This window comes from Xylocopa sonorina, chromosome 9, assembly GCF_050948175.1.
Source record: "Xylocopa sonorina isolate GNS202 chromosome 9, iyXylSono1_principal, whole genome shotgun sequence".
NCBI classification, from domain to species: domain Eukaryota; kingdom Metazoa; phylum Arthropoda; class Insecta; order Hymenoptera; family Apidae; genus Xylocopa; species Xylocopa sonorina.
This window is the reverse complement of record NC_135201.1, coordinates 10,000,001-10,019,175: the sequence shown is the minus strand read 5'-3', so window position 1 is coordinate 10,019,175 and position 19,175 is coordinate 10,000,001. Positions and strand designations below refer to the sequence as shown.

At 37.8% G+C, this 19,175-nt stretch overlaps 1 protein-coding gene and 2 long non-coding RNA genes across 4 annotated transcripts; 1 reads left to right on the top strand and 2 right to left on the bottom strand.

Moving 5' to 3' along the window:
- Nucleotides 1–125: 125 nt before the first annotated feature.
- On the bottom strand, nucleotides 126–2,155 carry LOC143427078 (uncharacterized). Its single transcript, XM_076900934.1, has 2 exons — nucleotides 1,711–2,155; nucleotides 126–656 (listed from the first exon to the last, which is right to left on the bottom strand). The coding sequence occupies exons 1-2, from the start codon at nucleotides 1,868–1,870 to the stop codon at nucleotides 199–201; spliced, it is 618 nt and encodes a 205-aa protein (XP_076757049.1). The 5' UTR covers nucleotides 1,871–2,155; the 3' UTR covers nucleotides 126–198.
- A 1,527-nt stretch (nucleotides 2,156–3,682) lies between these two features.
- On the bottom strand, nucleotides 3,683–5,595 carry LOC143426791 (uncharacterized). The gene is made up of 2 exons (XR_013102186.1): nucleotides 5,362–5,595; nucleotides 3,683–4,912 (listed from the first exon to the last, which is right to left on the bottom strand). It is a non-coding gene; the product is annotated as an uncharacterized LOC143426791 (long non-coding RNA).
- Nucleotides 5,596–11,394: 5,799 nt separating this feature from the next.
- On the top strand, nucleotides 11,395–11,957 carry LOC143427154 (uncharacterized). 2 transcript variants are annotated; one of them, XR_013102270.1, is made up of 3 exons: nucleotides 11,395–11,532; nucleotides 11,635–11,716; nucleotides 11,810–11,957. It is a non-coding gene; the product is annotated as an uncharacterized LOC143427154 (long non-coding RNA). The 2 variants fall into 2 exon arrangements; XR_013102271.1 differs by lacking the exon at nucleotides 11,395–11,532 and having other exon boundaries at nucleotides 11,596–11,716.
- Nucleotides 11,958–19,175: the final 7,218 nt, after the last annotated feature.

Below are 19,175 nucleotides of genomic sequence, written 5' to 3'. Positions count from 1 at the left end.
TACAACTATCGTATATTAATACTAGTAACTTCTCAATATCCCTATTGTTCCGTATATTCAATTTACTAGAAGTACTTGATAGAGATAATACTAGGAAATTCATCTTAGTATACAACAGTTATGAATTTAGTATGGATAAAGGTTATCTTTATTTATTTTCATGACTATGTTTAAATAAGGATAAAAGTTATACAATCATTATATATACAACTCATTCAGCGTTGAAATCATGAAAATTTCAACGAAACATAAAGAATATTGTGTTAGATCGGTACTTGGTATATCGTAATAGTAACAAAACTCGTCAATAAAGAAACGTTCAAAAATATATGAGACAACTAAGCTAATTACGTAGTAATTACTATTCCTCAAGCCAACCAACGTGATCATTAACAGTTGCAGAGTAGTAGTAATATTCATTAACAACTGATGCCTTCTTATTTGATTTTCCTTTCGCTTTGCTTGTAGGTGAAAGAATACTGGCAAAATGCCCAATGAAAGTACTATAAGCCAAACTTTTTCACTAATCCCATATCCTTGTAAGATACCAGCAGTAAACAATGCCAATGGTACAAAATCAACAATCTTGGAATACCAATCATAGCAGATCCTTAGGTACTTCGCTACACTGGTTGTTGGTGTAAGAAATGGAACTCCTGGAAGTAACATTGCTAAAAATAATATGTTCTAAACAGCAAGCACACTTATGATATAAGTGCTTCTATATTTACTATGTATTACAGCGTGTACTAATTATTTTTAAATACTGAAGCTGCAAATATTTCTCTATAAATCTAAAATTTCAGACAGTGTTTTAAAACATTGATTCTTTTCTGAACATTCACCTATATTCACCCCAATTTCCTGAATTTTAGAGCAAGAAGTAATGTGATTGATATTTGCTCTTATTTGTTAATTATGATATAAAAATATGTAGTTATATATTTTGTGATTGATTTAAAAGCAAATATAAGTTGGAACTTGCGAGAAATAATATAATTTTTAAAATGAGAATTATAAGTAATTTATAATTCTCCTTTTCTTCTTCTCTTTTAGTTGAGGATATGCTACAGCTCATATGGTCAGCTTAGAATAATTGTTTAATAAATGCTATATTGATTGGACTATAAGTTTTATAGTTGTAAAAAAAGTAAGCTTCATGTTTTATTTATATTATTTTCTTTTCCAATTTGTTAGAGAATGATTTGTAATGTTGGGATGAAATTTATAACATGCACACAGGTTTTGAAAAATGTGATGATACTTATAATACTAGAGTAAGCAAAACTGACAACATAAAATTATTCTAGAACATGCACTTTGCAGAAATTCTATGTGCCATTTAAAAGTGTGCACTCAAAAAAACAAATTATCACCTAACAAATTATTGCAAAGTAATTTTCTCTATCACACATTTCACTTACAAATCGGTGCATTGAATTATAATATTATTTCTCACCTGTTCCAACAAAAATAGAAATCTGACAAATGGCATAACTAACAACACAGTTCCTTCCTTTAGAGCTTCATGTTTTAAAATCAAATACAATACCATTATGTAGTTTCATACCAACTAATCCTTTGCGTGACCCCCACTAACATATAAGACGTACAATTAGGGGGCCCTGTACAGAGAATGCTGCTTTAAAAATGTACTAGGCGAATATACCAAGATGCAAATTACGAGATTATCAGAAGATGCATTCTTACCAAACCTGAGTGCTCCCAATATAGAGTGCGAAAGCAGAATTTCAAAGGCACGAAATGACCAGGTGCTTGCTTTATCATACTTATTATTGAGAGTTTTCATACAACTGACTGTTACAAGAAATTTTGCTAGATGCGCTAGGACACTGCTTGGACAAACCATGGTCACCTTTCGTTTACAGCCACAGTGTTTTTCAGCTTAAATAATCTAAGGTCATGTGATACATTTGATCTGGTAAAAACTTCCATGCGATCACGATTGTAGTACGATCGTTACGAAGAAATGTTTCTTAACTTTATTGATGAGGTACAACTCTTTTATGGTTTATTTGATGCTCGACTAAGGTTATGTATGATTAAGTAGATTACTTAATATCGATCAAGAGTTATCTTGCCAACTGACCTACTCGCTTTATGCGTGTATCTTTAGGAAATTTTTCATCTTTGTTAAAACGCAAACCTTGGGATAGAGAGCAGCACAGATATCTCTATTTTATTTATACAAGTTGAACGTGTATGTGTATTTTATTTGTATCTCAAAATGAATTAGCTACATAACACCTAAACTTATCGTTCAAACACATAGAGGGCAGAATAAAACCTTTACTTCTTAGTACGGTCGGTATTACAGTTTTCCAAACAAGAAATTAAAAATACTGAGAGGTTTTTCCGGTTTTTTTTAGCTTCGTTCTGATTATTTCTGCTACATCACGTCACAGCAGTGAATTAAACTACGTTTATTTAAAGAAGTAAACTTTTAATTGCCATGGCTTAATTTTGGCAATAACATCGATGTAAAGGTGTACACGAGTACAATTTTAGGCAGATATTTTTCACATACACTTCTCAAAAAATGAATCTAGAAAATAAAACATTAAGTAGATGAAAAAGTACCTAAGTTATAGATATATTATGTTAAATTTCAAGCTGCATATTATACATGGATGAAACCTGTAAAAATCGATGATTCAGGGGAAATCTATAAAAATAAGTTCTACTGTATTGCCTGCAAAAGAAAATGTGTGATTGAGTTGCCAGACGAATGCTGGCGTTCGATCAAAAAGTTTTTTTAAACAATCGCTAAGAAGAAGCTTTTTTGCACTAAAAAAACACCAAAAATAGAGAAACGGAATGATGGAGAGGCGACAGCGTGACTAATACATCACCGATGCGCGTTGATGTTTCTACGAAAAGTTTTGCAGCGGTACTGCAGTATTTTTACCCTTGACGACTGGTCGTGTAATCGCGGTAAACGTTCGTGCGCACTCGACGTGAAATCGTTACACTACCCCAAACTTTGCACGAACTTCACTATATTGGAAATTCGGATTTTGTTTGTACCAGTGATTCTCAAACAGAGTTTACCAAGAAACAGCAAACTTCCAGTTCATTTAGTTCAGGCCTTACGCATGTACTTTAGATAGTTTGAAATAAAAGTCAATCTTAGTACGTTCAACTTAGAGAGAGTTATACAATAATTTCTCTTTAATTTGATAGTTGCATTGTCTAGATAAATAAAGAATTAACGATTATTAATGATTATAAAAATATAAAGTTAAGGGGTAATATTTTAGAAATTTAAATAACACATAGCTTATGAGTTTCTGAGTAACTTAGCGAGTGCTGCCATCTAATGTATTAAAAAATTCAAGACCATTTGGCAGGCCGAAATTATACAACTTTAGAATGTTAATCAACTTTGAAGCTTACCTCTCGTGTTCCATACATGTTCACAGGTCGCTTTCTTAGATAACTCTTCCTCTAGTTCATCCATAGTGATGTCTACTAAAAATAGAATTTTGCGACATTTTTACATTGGCGCCAAAAATGCTATTTTAAAATATCGCCACATAACTTCTCGTTTGGTGTACTGTAACTCGATACATCCATGAGTTTCTACAAATTAGGATCATATTTTTCTCAAATTATGACCAACTAGGCTCCTGTTCTTGGTCATAATTTGGTGCAGACTGGCTAAATGAAAATCACTGATTTGTTTGCGCAGTAAACTATTCATAGACGCAGAGGGATATAATTGTTCAAAGAAGACATAACTGAAAAGGTGCTTCATTTTCGAAAATCGGTTTAACAATGCAGAAGGAGGATTCATCTTCATCCAAGTGGAGCTTCATTTCACGTTGGGGAGATGTACCTGCGAAGTGTTGGCTTGTTAGCGATTTAGTTGATGTCGCTGGCACACAATGCTCATGTAATGAAGTAAAAAAGAAAGATAGAGAAAGAGCGAAAAATCGCAATCTTGAAAGCGGGTCGGACCTCGAGATTTCACCAACTTAGACATACAACACTGTGACATTCGGGATATTAAAAAAAAAATCCCGGACGTACCATTATCGAACGTTCATACAGTATTTGATAGAGCATAGATATAATCCCTGTCTCTGCGCTTGCTACGTGAAGCCCTATTACACATGGCTTCACATTGATGGATGCATAGATATTCTACTTGAATTATTCTTTGTAATATTTTATGGTGAATAAAAAGTATCCTCCTTTCCTCGTTTTCTTTTTATAGATACATATATCTATCTATCCTTATCTCTATCTCAGGTTGATCAGAGTCCTCAAAGTTTGAAATTGGAAGAGAGTTTCTGCAAGTTCTTTCTTTTCGCGAAAGACCTCCTCGATCTTTAATGAAACAATCCAGGAGAAATTTAATGAATTCCGCTTTCAGATCTTAAACGCGACGTAAAATCGTTATCTTCACTCTGACTAGTATCTGGTTCAACGTTCTCCTTACAGTGAAAATCCTAGAGGAAACCAGGTGAAAATTTCCCCAGGGCCTTTCACGACAGACATTTTATTCGAGTGATTCATAATATTGGTCATGTTCATCACTTCAATTGCGATGATACACAGCGTTTAAATTTTTTAATATTCGAATATGCTTACGTTTAAATTGTCGACTCCCTATTTGAACACTTGCAGCATTCGAGTATCTTGGGTTAAAAAGCTCGGGAATTCGAGTGGTCGCATCTCTTGACATTTGGAAATTTGGTATTGTATCTTGGTGCTCGGGGACTCGAGCGTTCCAGAACTCGAACAGTCAAGTATCAACGGAATTTCTGCGTACAGTTAACTTGGTACTTTGGAATTCAATCTCTTAAGAATTCGAATATATGAATATGTACCATGGTATTCGAGAACTAGCGTGCTTGTCCGTATATTTGCAGACAATTTTTTCCACCTGCATTTAAAAGTGGATGGTAAATTTAACGGTAATACGTCCAAGAATTACAAACATTTTCCTTAAACATCACATTGCGATGTAAACAAAAAAGGAAAAGATATAGTAAGAGATACGTACATGCAACGTATTTGCATTTCAAAAAGTATTCAGTTGACTGGGCCGAAATTATTTATAAAAATTATAGTAGATAGCCGTCTATGTAATACAACGATAAGATAACTGTTCCAAGTTCATGAAATAACATATAGACCATAGATAAACAGTACTATATCAAGAATCTAAACTGTGAGACTGTTGTGAATTTCTTAGAATGTTAAATCAATGCTCTGATCAGACCAATGTACTATTGATGCAGAATATCAAGTTATACCATGGGATCACTGATAACAAAAATTAATACAAATTGTTTTGTACGTCACCAATACATGAAACGTGAAACACGTTACCTGCGCTATCGTATTGCGTGATGTAGATACGAGATCAATGTCCAACAAGTAGTGATAGCCGTGTAATGCATTTTCTCGCGAAGTGCACCGATCAATGCATATCGTGTTCGAATCGCTCATTTACGTTGTAGTATTTTATTTCTCGTATCCAAGACAATGTTGTCGCGATAATAAATAAAACAGGAAAGATTCTAAGAATCGATGCTGACCATTTCCAGCGACTATTCCTTTCTTCCATTGACACCTGAATCGTTCAAATTTTACAAGTTACCAAACTCTCCAATTACATCATTGGAATTAATTATTTTACGCCTCCTTACTTGACTCATAGGAATTTCTCTTCACGATAATGACGCGGAGAAATGGAAAAGTCGCAGATGCTATATAACCATTTCGCTCCTTTCACTCGACCCTTTTACAGCGTTTATCGAGTTCACGTTTCCTTGAAAAAAAGCAACTCGCTATCGTTGATGTTTGACGAGTGCGGTATCGTAGATATTTGACGTCAGACAAGTATCGCCAAGACTCGTGAATACGGTAAAATGATTAAAAAAACTTGAGGAAAAGGGGAAGCTTGCTTCTTGGATACGCACGAAGAGATGCATTTGCGGATGGGAACTGGAAAAGAAGAAAGTGATGATGATGAAACAGTTTTGTGTGGTAGGTGCGCGCGCGCGCGCGCGCTTATATAGACACGAGAGAAAACAAAGAAAGAGTTTCGCGAATAAGTGTAATGATATATCGTTTATATGCGGGAAAAACACGATCTGTTCTCTACGATGAAGAAAAAATACAAGATAGTGGTTTCCATTCAGGTACTTTAATAAACATGTACAGTTGAACGTATTATTATTATTAGATGATGTATATATCATCTTTTGAACACGGGCGGACTCTAGAGTCATTTTACAATGACTGAGAAATACAGTGAAATGATAAACGATCTCTTGAACCCGCCTAATACGCATTGGATTAAATTATTATAAACTATAATTGGCAATGTTTCGCGTGATACAAGAAGTTACAGCAAGTAACCATCGTTAGTTTAATTCTTTCCTTGCTTTTGCTGCTATTATTTCCCCTTACTGTTTGTTCAATCTCATCCCTTTCCAATTGACGTCTAAAGACTTAGAAAAAGATGATGGAAATTTGTCAAATATAATATCTTTTCGTTTATTAATTATTTCTCTATTTATACCTCTCTGCCGGTATGCGATTCGAATGTGCGGTAAAGTTGCGCAAAAATTTTGTTCAAAAGTATGTTTGCAAAAAGAGGTTCACATTTGACTTCGACGGACGTCCGTGCCGTTAATGCAGTGCTCTATTATGCTTCCATCAGGCATGCGTGAATATCCTCGTACGCAACTTCGGCTGCCCTACACGAACAATACATATATGTACAATTTAGAAACAACAAATACATAACAAGATCTAAATAAATTTCGCTAGAGATTGTTTCACAACGATTAAAAAGAAATCGTATACATCGTCATCGTAAATACGAAAATATAGAAATTTTTTCCACAGTCAACAACAAAAAATTCAAAACGATCAATTTGAAATAAATAATTCGCTAATGCTCATATCACACGTGCACTCACTCGCGGAGCGAACACACGAACGTCCGTTTTTAACTTTTTTAGAACAAATATCGTACGTACGTGTTCACATTATGAGAGCATACAGCGACAATACACATACGAGCACACGCGTTCATACGCACACACATACATACATATAAATATAAATTTATATTTATATGTATATACATATACATATACATACACAACTCCGTTGATTTATTATACTTTTCAGGCTCCACCAACGAACGGTAGATATATACATATATTGCTATCGAATATTACAAGCTATCGACTTACTCGACAGAGTGCACAACATTCGATCGTAGCGACTCGATTCTTTATTATTTGGCAGTAAAGAAATTAAGGAATTAATCTGGCGGAATTATTATTATGCGCGTCTAGAGCAATAATGTAATAGGTCTCTCGTCTATTATTCATTATTTACAGCACTACGCAAAAAAAACAAACAATCCGTTTGGAAATCAAAAGAGGGCTGACTCGACGCTGAATCGCGTCATTTTAGCTTAAAAAGGAACGTTCGCGAATAAAAACAAGTTCCGAACACGGTATCTGCTCGACAGGATGAGATCTTGACATGTATTTTATATATATATACAGTGAACAGAAGTTGCATGATCGTTGATTCAGAAAATCGTTAGAATCTATGAAGAGATACGTAACAAGTGTTTCGTTTTATTAGCGGCAAAAGTTCTCATACAAAGTTTTTATTATATATATACCATTTCGTTCTTTCTTACCTCTTTCGTAGAACAGCGTACAAATATTCGTTTTTTTTTCTAGTTTTTACACTTGGAGCTTCGATTTTTTGCATATTTACGCAAGACACATGCCAGTGCATCCTTCGATACTTATTAACGGACACCACATTGGTTCTTGTTCCTTCTCCTTAACGCGTTCGCTACAAATATAATTTCTTTTAAAGTTTCAGTTGGCATTTAGAGAAAGAAATTAACAGTGTTCTATCGTCTCTACAGTAATGGCCGTCGTATTTGAAATTTATTGGTTAAAATGAAGTTTCACTGCGCTCTGAGACAGAACGGATTACCGTTAAAAACGAAGAATTTCGATACGGTTAAATGTACGAACCACCAATGACTCATATATCGTAGCGAAAGTGTTAATCAACGTAACTGTGGAACGTTCCCGCCGTTGTTTCGAACTGAAACCTCCCTCCTATAATATTGCACTCTTTCGCAACCATGTTTATGCGTAACCACATCAAGTACTGCTTCGGTTCAATTGGATGGAAGAAAAAGATCGAGCACGTTCGCTTAATTAGACTTCTTACTCTGTTCATTTTTGCGCGAGATTTGAATAAGAATAAAACATTGTCGTCGGAAGAAAAGAGGATATACAGACCGATTATAATTTTTTTTTTCCTTCCTTAAAGTTAACGAGTACATCACTGCATGAAAAAGAACTACACGAAGTTAACACTACTATGTACTGACATCGTGGACATTTGCAATTTAATTACGCTAGAGGATATCTGAAAAATAGGCAGCAGTTTTATTTTATTTACCACTATAAGCCAGTAGATGGTGTGTCCGTTTCGATCGTCGTTCGTTTGCTAATGTATCAACGGTTCGTTGCAGGAAAGGTTTCTACATACGAAATCTACCAGAACTCTGACGTAGATGAAATGAACAAGTAAGAGCAGGGTATTTCCAGCTGATCATGGCTTGAAACGTCGATGAATCACTGACTACTGCATCTTGACAAATGCGAAATCCATATTCATGAACATCTCCTTTTTCTCTCCTCTCCAAGTGATCCGAAAGCGATAAGGTCGCGCGAACCGGATACTTATGTTGTTTTTCGCTAGTTGGCGCAATGAGCGCACGCAACACGCACGCAAATATAAGTAACACGATACGATAAAGAAGATCGTAGGTTCTGTCGGCGTTTTTTTTTTTTTTTTTTTTACATTTTCTATTTTTCACCCGCGAGGTTCAAGAGAGAACTTATAAATTCCGAAAGGAGCGCGACGTGTAACGATACATGCCTCTGATTACGCGATGCTTTAAGAGATGTCTTTTGACGTGAACGCTTAACGAAACTGGACGCCCACGCGCGTAATAACGCGATTTGAAATCCTCTTAACGTGGCTTACCATCGACGACGGTAATGGGATCGAATCGGTAGGTCGCTAGCTGATCTGTGCGCATGCTGTGGACGAGTAAGTCCGAGAGCGAAACGGTTGCCAAATCGAGTAACTAATTAGGAATTTACATCACGATCACCGCGCCATCAAATTCCCATTTCACGCGAGCCAGTTTGCGCTGACAAACTGGAAATCGAATCGACTGCTCGCCCATTCTGAACGAAATCAAATCGTTTCCCGATCTCATCAGCCCGCGTGGCCATAAAATCGTGCGCAGCGATCGATCCGACACGAGTCACTCGCGTCTGCTTTCTTTCATCGAGATCCTTTCAGGATTAACATCTCGCGAGGAAAACAAGAATCTTGACCTGGTTAATTTCGATTCGTAATGCTCGATGTCTGTGCCTGTCGGCGTTGGGCATCTAATTATAGAGATCCACTCTGGATTTGTTTAAACGGGGCCCTTGAGATTGGTCAAATTGAATCACACTATATTCCTCCTTTTATTTCTCGTTTTCGAAACGCAAACGGAGCGTGCCAAAACGAAGACTCAGGTGGTTGGGATGCTGGTCGAATTCGCAACATACGAGACTTCTTCGCAAAGCTGGCGCGAATTCCGACGATCGAGAAACAAAGGCGAGTCACTCGTGGCGGGAAATGTGCATTGAGCATTCGAAACGTTTCCAGTCTACCCGGACGTACTCAATTGCAAAAGGGGATCTAAATTGTTCGCAGCCGATAAAACCCGTGGACGTCACAAGCGAATCGTTTCCCGTTTAAACTTTTAAATCTTAGCCGGACGCGACGTCACCACGATTCTGGTTAAGATTTAAAACGACCTATAGGAGAAGGAGTTGACTTAAGATACGGCGAACGGCGTCGCGAAACGAATGACTGTGTGTGTTCGACTAACGAGTTCGTACCTAAGTAATGTGCAGGATGGCGCGAAAAGAAGTCGCTATAAAAAGAAAACAAAAATTGACTTAAGTAAAAGCAACGGTAAGTCTTTTGACGTTCTTATACGCATATCTATATAATACTCTTATGTAATCATTAGTTGCATCGATATTATTAATATAATCCTTTTTAACATTATCATTAATAATATCCGCGTTAATATATTATATATTAATAATTATATAATATATGACATGTGATGCGTATAAATAAAATAAAATGGTTAAATGAACAAATGTAGAGATCTTAAAAATAAAGATTACCCGGAACGGTTACATCGTTAACAACCGACGGCTCCGTACATCTTTCGTGCCAGCGGTTAGAAACGGATCAATCGATAGAATGTGTATGCCTGTGGACGCAGCGACGTGTCGTGATTACATATATTACATAAGGCGCGGAAATCCTATTTAAGCAGATCACACCTGCTTCCGCTTGGCCACGTTTCCGATCTCTCTTAAGTATATTTGTTCCGTTGTACACGCTTAGAAACTACTGGTCAATTTTTCATTTCGCTTTTTTACAAAAAGAACAAAAAAAAAAGGGGAGGAAAAAGACGAAAGAGAGAACGAAGCTCCGCGATGAAAGAAGAGTTCGATCGGACGCTTTGAAGTTGTGATTGCTAGATTAAGAAATGCCTTAAAAATTTTTCCAGGCGAGCGTAGCTATTAAAGCGAGCCTCGAAATCCATTGAAATATCCGGTCGAAACGCTGGTCTGATCCGTTTCAACTTTTCGCGCGTCCTTAACTCTCACGACTGAGAAATGTGGTTGAGGCGATTCGTCGGGCAGTTCGATATAAATAAACGCAGTTACTCGACGCTTTGAACCATCGTATGAAAATAAATTATTGAAAAAGGCGATGATGCGGCGGTGGACGATGCGCGCGTGGAACGACATACAAAAATTTTCAACTGAGAAGCCGTTTCATTCGAAGGCGACGCGATTTGAGACGAAATAGAAGAACACAATAAATAAGACACGTTGAAAACTTTCGTATCACTTTAACAATTCCATCGCGTGACACTTATTATATATTGAACAGCAGCGCGGAGTTGGTTATGAAAAAAGGAAAAGAAACTTAACAATGAGCGGATACACGAACGAATAGAATTCATCTCTCTTTAATTAATGCCGTCTACTTCCGTTTTTGCGTTCGCGTGTATGCGTGTGCGCGCGCGCGCGCACATATAATATTTAATTAAGTTAGACGCATTTAAATTAGATTACAGCGAGTTAAGCTTGGTATATTATGCTAACATCCAGAATTTGGAACGTGAGTTTAGTGTAGATTAGGTTAGGTTAGGGACGACACGAGTTAGATGAGGTTAAGTATACTGGTGCGTGAGTCAGATTTGAACTAGATAAAAAGGAAACTAAATTATTCCGGGACTAAATGTACGGATATGCTTGTTCTACGTTTGAATAATACGTATGAGTTATGTTCGGCTTAAGTGGACAGGTTAGGTCTGAGAGTTGTAGATATGTGTTTAAGTGCGTGATGTGGGTACGTTCTATATTTTCTCCATACGCTTATCAACTCTCTGATACCTTATTACATAATTAACTAATCGCAGCTATTGAATTTATTGCAAACCGACGTGATTAGATTTGACGGGTAGTCAAACGGCGAGTGAACTTGGTATTATGCCTTGCACTTTGGAGCGGTTCTTAACGAAGGTACGTATGCCGTATCTTTATAATCTCCGATACTTTCGTGCCAAGTCTTATGTGGTCGTTGAAAACGTCAATTGTTAGAACTCCATTGCAGAGAGCGTTGTAAGAAAAATTGTGTGTACTTGTCGAATCGGGAAGGAAAAACGGAATAGAAAAACAGCTAGTCAAGGATTTTCCAACATTGCTGTTCCACTTTCCCAATGGCAACACAAATTAACACATTTCGACGTTCATTATTGCACCCAGCCAGCGTAACTTGAATTCTCCGGATATTTCCCTCCTACAATGCGATAAAACAAGAATATTACGAAGTAAACAAAACAAAATAAATAATAAAAGAATATTTATTCTGCTATTTAGGAAAGTTCGGCTAGAAAAATAGGTAATTTTATCTGTTTATATCACGGTGCAATTCTCTTGCTTCGACTGTAAGCTACTATTCTACCTTCCTTAATGAAACTGCTGCAGAAAAGAAGTCACAACCAGAAACTGTACATCGTCGTCCTCGTTTTGAGATGAGTCACCACCAAACGATTCCCAAGTTTAAAAATCACGATCGCAAAGAAACCTCGCGAGGCATTTCGGAGAAAATATGATAAATATCAATAGATAAGGAAACAAGAGGAAGTAAGCTCTCGTAATTATTGCTTGTGATTGTTACCTGTCCCCGTTTTGTCGTAGGCATCGTTCTAATGAATCCGCGTCCTCGAAGCATACATACGTACACCTTTACGTACAATAACATCGCTATATTCGACTATAATTATTGTTACATAAATCACTCGTACCGACTAACGATAGCGATATGAATTATAAGAGCATTGCTGAAATGGAGTACCGTGATAATGGTTCAACTTGATGAAGGGTACGCGTTCAACTGATAACGCTGCAAGATCAATAGCTGTTAGACGATTCGCAATTAGTTGTTATATGCAGAATGTTTACGATCTGATAGTGTAACAGGAAAGTGGATGAACCAACGTGAACAAATGATACAGAACTGTAGAGGAAGATGTTACCTGTGTCTCTGTGTATGAGGATCAAAGGAAAATGAAATGATCGATCATTGAGATATAGAGTTATTGTTACGAAGTGACGCGTGGGATCGGCCAATGGCCTTTCTTTGTCGAACGCAGATCAATGATGGCGAGTTCACAAACTTGGACCACGTTCGAGTATTCTCTCGAGTGCGGTGCACTCGAGGAACCTTGAGACTGGTACGAGGCGGCTTCCTCCTCGAAGAATGAACCGCGGACCTTGAAATCGATCGCGCGAAACAGCACGGTGAAAACGTGTTTGAATACTTCGAGCGTTAGCTGTGTCGTTGATCTGCGATTTTCGGTGTATGGGAAAGGGGATTTTGGGGTGCTGAATCCCCCTCCATGCGAACTGAACGGGTCAAACTGGCGCGCTTATAGCGTGAGAACAGTGTTTTCGGTTTAAGTACGTTATTTAATGGCAATTTCTTCAGTATTCCCATTTTCCTGGATTGCAAATTTTAGCACGTAAATGAAAATGTGGAAATGTTTGTTTATGACCTGAGAATGATTTATTGTGCAAAGATGACTTGTTGGCTAGGCACAAACAAGCTTAACGACACAGAAGCAGGGGAAGTAGCTCACTCGCTCCGCCTAATTCCCACCAGACAACCCTACATTTAAGTTCTTACCAGTTACGTTACATACACGGTAGAAAGACCGCTATATCCTCATAGAAGTCATGAAACCGAGGATATGAGCATTTTACTCATCGCATTAGCATAATGCTACTTTGTTTACATATGTTTCGCGAAATTAAAGGTACTTTTTACTTTCTAGATTCCAAACAATGGACATTAGAAGTATATCAGAATAAATCATAACGTATAACCGTAATTAATGTCACAACTATTTAAGTTAAGTTTCTTGCTTACCTATATCACAATGTACGCGACAATCAATTGAATTGCCCAATCAAGAAATAAACCCATAATCGGCAATTATTGAAATTTGTCTACCTTAACCAGATCGAACATCACCGTAGAATATTAACTAATGATATTTTCAGGTTATTTTTCGAATTCTCGAATTGTTAACGAGTTACGCGATTGAAACGAATGGAAACCGGACTGACTAGGACGGGCAAGTTCCCGTTTCGTGCGAATTCGATGAGCTAACCCTACGTTCACGTTCGTATTGTTTCCATCGTCTGGCGTGCCCCCTTGATGATTCACCAGCTACGATGCGGATCGGACGATCGTTCGCTTCGTTCCCCGCCCCACACACACACGAACAGAAAACGCGTCGGCAATTCTGCCGCGAAACAATTCCGCCTTGCTTTTGAATCACTACAGAGCTCGTTCGAAATCATACCGGGACGCGAAGAGAACCACGGGAGGCTTAATGAACCGCGCGCAGCCTTCAATGAAAGGCCAAAATGTCAACCAGTGTCAACACGTTTCGCATTCAAAACGCTCTAGGGCAATTTCTACATCGTTCACGTCAGTCGAACTAATCCTCGAAGACTGGTTCGACACTTTCGCGAAGTCCGTTTTTTAAATATCGAATCGAGGATGCCACCGCGATGTTATCGTCAGCTCAAACGTTTTATTTATATCAGCTTGGACAGAATTTCCTCCGGGAACGTCCGCATCTAGTCCCTGCTAAAAGTATTCGGCACATAACCTTACTTTCCAGTGACCCGCTTTCTGATCGTACTCTACATATTTTATATCCATAATAGCAATCTTTTTCTGCCCTCGTAAAGATACCATTGAGTATTTACGAAAACCGGCGTGGATACTTAAGCGTTTTTAATAACGCATTAACCGCGTGCCGACTTATCGATGGCCGTTCAGGTTTTCCTGTAACGTTACTTTACTTCGGAATTTAGGGCGTAACACCGACTATTTAGGCCAGTATAAGGAAATGTGTTTAACGGTAACTGGATTATTGCGAGTACTGCTGAACGCCATTATCGATCGGTATGAAAATGTAAAATAGACAAAAAATAGAACGTAACTCTCGATACGAAACTTTAACATTCCAAAAAATGATTTGTAATGCGTTTACATTGTTTTTTTATCTTTGTCGCCTATACGATCCACTCTTATACATTATACATTTTTGTTCTCCACTGCATATTCAAGATCTAAAGCTTTGGAATGCAAATTATATTAACGATCGAATATTAATGGGAATAACTGTACATAATGACCTGTTCATACGTTTCGTTCGACTCTTTCCCGAACTTATCGTGCCTCACCAATTATCGATATAAATACAATTTTTTCACGGCTATCGACGAAGATGTTATCAACAAATTCTTCGGTGGTATTAACAAACGTTCAGAGAAGCATTAAAGCAGAAGGAAAAGTCACTCTGATCGATCCGTCGATATCATTTATTCATCGGGGATATTTCATTTTTGCCTGCTCATTCTGTTTCCTCGCGGTCTATGCGAAAACATCGTATGGTCGTATTTCCGGTACCCTGTCTCTCATTAGTGGGCGCTCATTCAGGTACTGGTCGAATGCTTATTACTCATACGAACGAACCACAGCACCGTCGGAGACGCGATACTCAATTATGTAATGATATCAAACGAGGCTCGAACTTTTATTCCTATGTTCTTACGTGATCCCCGATTGTGACCGTGCCCGTAATTATGGGTTCGTATCGTGTTCGAGCTGACACGCGTTCACATATATACACGTAGATAACACGATTGTGAAAAAAAAATTACGAACCGGTTTCGCTTAATTCCTTCCATTCTTCCTTTACTTCCTAGATACTTCACCAGCTAAATGAAAATAATTTTCTTTTTTATTACCACTGAAGAGGGGACGCTTCGAGGATTCAAGCAACATTATTATCATCGCTCGTGAATAATTATAGAGATTTCAGTGACCGTTACCGCATGAATAATTTAGGAGATGGGGACAAAAGATCCGTACGAAAGTTTGGAAATTAAAAACTGTCTACGACACGAATTGCAACGTTTGTAAATTGCGTCAGAGGCAGCAAGGACGTATTCTTCGATTAAAAAGGTAATTGCGGAATCTTCGTTTACGTAAAGGCAGACGTTATTATGAAACTTATAATGACCATCTATGGAATTGTTTTGATTATATCCACTGCTTGACAATTGAAGAGATAAAGTAGTTTGTTTAGTGGAATCGTGTGAGCCGAAAGAGTTGGTGAAGGATGCACTTGATTAGATAGACAAAACGATGACGTAAAAACAAATTTGATGACGAATCGCAATACAATCTCGAAGCCTTTTTCAATTTTTTCCTCTTCCAATTAACATAGCATCGGCAACGGAAGAAGAATGAAATGATGCACCTTATCTGTAGACGAATGAGAGAGAAAGAGAAAAAATAAGAGGTCTCACGGATGAATCATACCATCGCGTGTTTTTATCACGTATACAATTATCTACAGCGTCGGTTTATCATCAACCAAGACACGTCAGCGTAAGGATAGCCGAATAAAACTACTGTCTCCGAAAATGTTGCTGTTAGGGCGTGGCGCTCTTGAGAAGCTTTGTAAAATGCATAATATACAAACGAAGATGTCGACTATTAAATAGCATAGAGGAAGATCGTTTCGCTGCGTGCACGCCCCACGAATCGAATTTTCGCTATCGCTTTGTTAGCCTCGGATTTGGTTTACACGACGACGCGTGCTTTCATTTAAGGGAATCAAATTTCCGTTCGCTCTATCAACTCCCTGTTAACACCACGGACACACCACATTGCCCATGGGAGAAGTTCCTGATAAGAATCGTCTAGAATTTGCGAGTTCGTCAGTAGGAAATTATCGTAGAACAATCCATTCAAATCTCAAACGGAAGTGAAATTTGAACCTCTCGTGTATCGGAAAGGTACTGAAGAAAAATTAATCAAAAGACATGCTTTTAATCTTACAATATGAAATTGATTGGTGTGCCTAATTCCTTCACTGACTCATGCTAATCTACCGGAAACAGCAGCTGCTTTTTTTCATATTTTCGTTATAATAAAAAACGGGCAAACATTTCGTAGATGTACGGAACATTTGTTTACGTCTACAAAAGGCAAGCGTGAGAATGTTTTATTTTTTACTTCCCAGGACACTTATACTATTAATATGTGTACGTTTCATACCTGTTGGAAATGAAAATTAACTATTTTTCGAATTGTCATCCACGATTTGTGACTCCTTCGTTCGTCCTTTTAAATAAAGTAAACTCAGACTTCGTAAAACATTTGAGGAAAGAAGTTAATTAATTCAATCATTTCCGTGGAATACTCAGAATCAAAAAATACCAAGATTCCTTGAACAATTCCGCTTAATAATTGTATTCGACATTCCTCACTGGGAAATTTTTTATAGATGAAGAGGAACGCAATGCGGCGTCTCTTTGACATTGGTTAGAACTCGTTTTACATGTGCAGAAGTATTGTCGATTGCTACATCGCTAAAAAGACCTGTTTCTAAATGTAAATACTGAGCACGATAAAAACGCAGTCCATGCGAAGGAGCACAGTATTATGAATCGTATCATGGAAATAAATTACCAGTCGGAGGACTAAAAACGTTCGAGAAACAATATCTAGGATACTTAAAAGTTCAATGAAAGGCCAACGATTGGATTTTGAATAGTAGTTTCCTACTTTTTTTGGGGTCTGCTGATTTTAAGCGAGGCAGTAGACTTCGATAACGCTTTGCTTTAGTAACGTACTTATTATCTTTTAGTTTATCTGCTGATAAATATAAATCGGCTAAGACTGCTTCTGAAGTGATCGTTCCTTTGATAGGTTGAATGAAGTGCAGGTGTACCTAAGGAGCAATGAAACGTGACTTTCTCAACAGATTATCGTTGCACATCCTTCATTTACTCTTGTACGGGTAATTAATTTATCACCTGAATTATTCGATACATAATCGATTCTATGATCGACCAGATATATGTCACATTCATCGTTTGCACAGAAACATTGAGAAAAAAAAAGAGGTATGAATCATTGGGGAAAGATGATTAATCATACCGTGGTGCGATTTGTCAGCCTTACTCGTTGCATCGGATAGACACATCCCCCCCCCCCCCCCCCCAAAATAAAAACCATTAATTGTCGCATGGGAAATTGTCGAACTATTACGTACACGAAACTTTTGTGCAAAAAACTATAAATCGCTAAAGTAGAAGAAAGGCGATGAAAAAGAAAAGAATGATTTAAAAATCTGGTGCAAAATCTGAATACACCACGAGCGATGGTATAATGAAGAAATTGTGGCACAGATGCACAGTTGTACAGTGCACGATTATTGCCCCTTCGTTAAACGCACTCGCATAATGGTACTCCAGTTCTCCACGCTTGCCTTAGCTACTCTCTGGGATAAAAACTGTTTTCATTTAACTCTCCCTTAATGTTACTAAAAAGAAAGCCGGAAAGATGTGCTCTCCACGTGATTACATCGTTTCGACGAAGCCCCGCGAACTGCACGCGGCCAAGCGAGATTTCCTTCAACGGGACAAAGGGATGTTGGGGAATTTTAAGGAAATCTTGAGTAACAGCATACTGTGCAGGGACGAGAGGCTGGATATCCGCGTGACTCGGCCTGCGATACTTTGAGAGACTACTGCATTCCTTTGAAGTTAGTCGAATCGACGATGCTGTTAGTGGGGAAGGCCTGGAAATCAGGATGATACATGGTCAAAGACTGTACATTTTAAGATAACTGATGCTTTCAACGTTATCTTTTTCCTTGTACCTTTGTTTTCTTTAATTCTGTATATTACATTTACTTGAAAATGTAGTCAGTGATGTAGTCAGTTATGGTCGATTCTTTAACTTCTTTTTACCTGCACCGCCACGGTTTCAACACTTCACTCACTTTGTTCACGGATATCACTGATAGTGAAACTACATGCGTCCCAACTTTCTAATTGCTTCTTCGTCTTCGTTAATTAACTTTTCACGTCTGCACGTGCAAGAAATATCGGGCAGCAGGGTGTAAGAGGGCCATGTGCATTTCCTCGCTGCATCGCCCCCCTCTGGGGCCTTGTCTAAACATTCGGATGGGCCGTGGCGTTGGAGAACGTCCTCGAGGCTAATAGGAACGGCCTAAGAAGACATTATTGTACGAACCCTTGGGTTAAGCACTGGTCGAATAAAGTATTCCAATCATTTCTTCCATTTCTTACACACGACACTAATAAAAATTGATCTGAACTGAAATGCTGTGTTACGTAAGCATACGAAGCTAATAATTTGCCAAGTGGCACACTGATAAACTGGATTGACAAGCAAGGAGAATGGAAAATTATATTGTGACGTGCGCGACGTCTTGTTTTTAAAAATCTGAAGTAGGCAGGCTGTTTTTTTTCGTTGAAAATGAGCAAGAACTCACGAATTTCAGGAAATGGGTCGATGCAACAATGATTATTTAGTATCGCTGATTGTTAAGACGATAAAGGTGTAGCAAATAAGGTATATCGATAAACGTT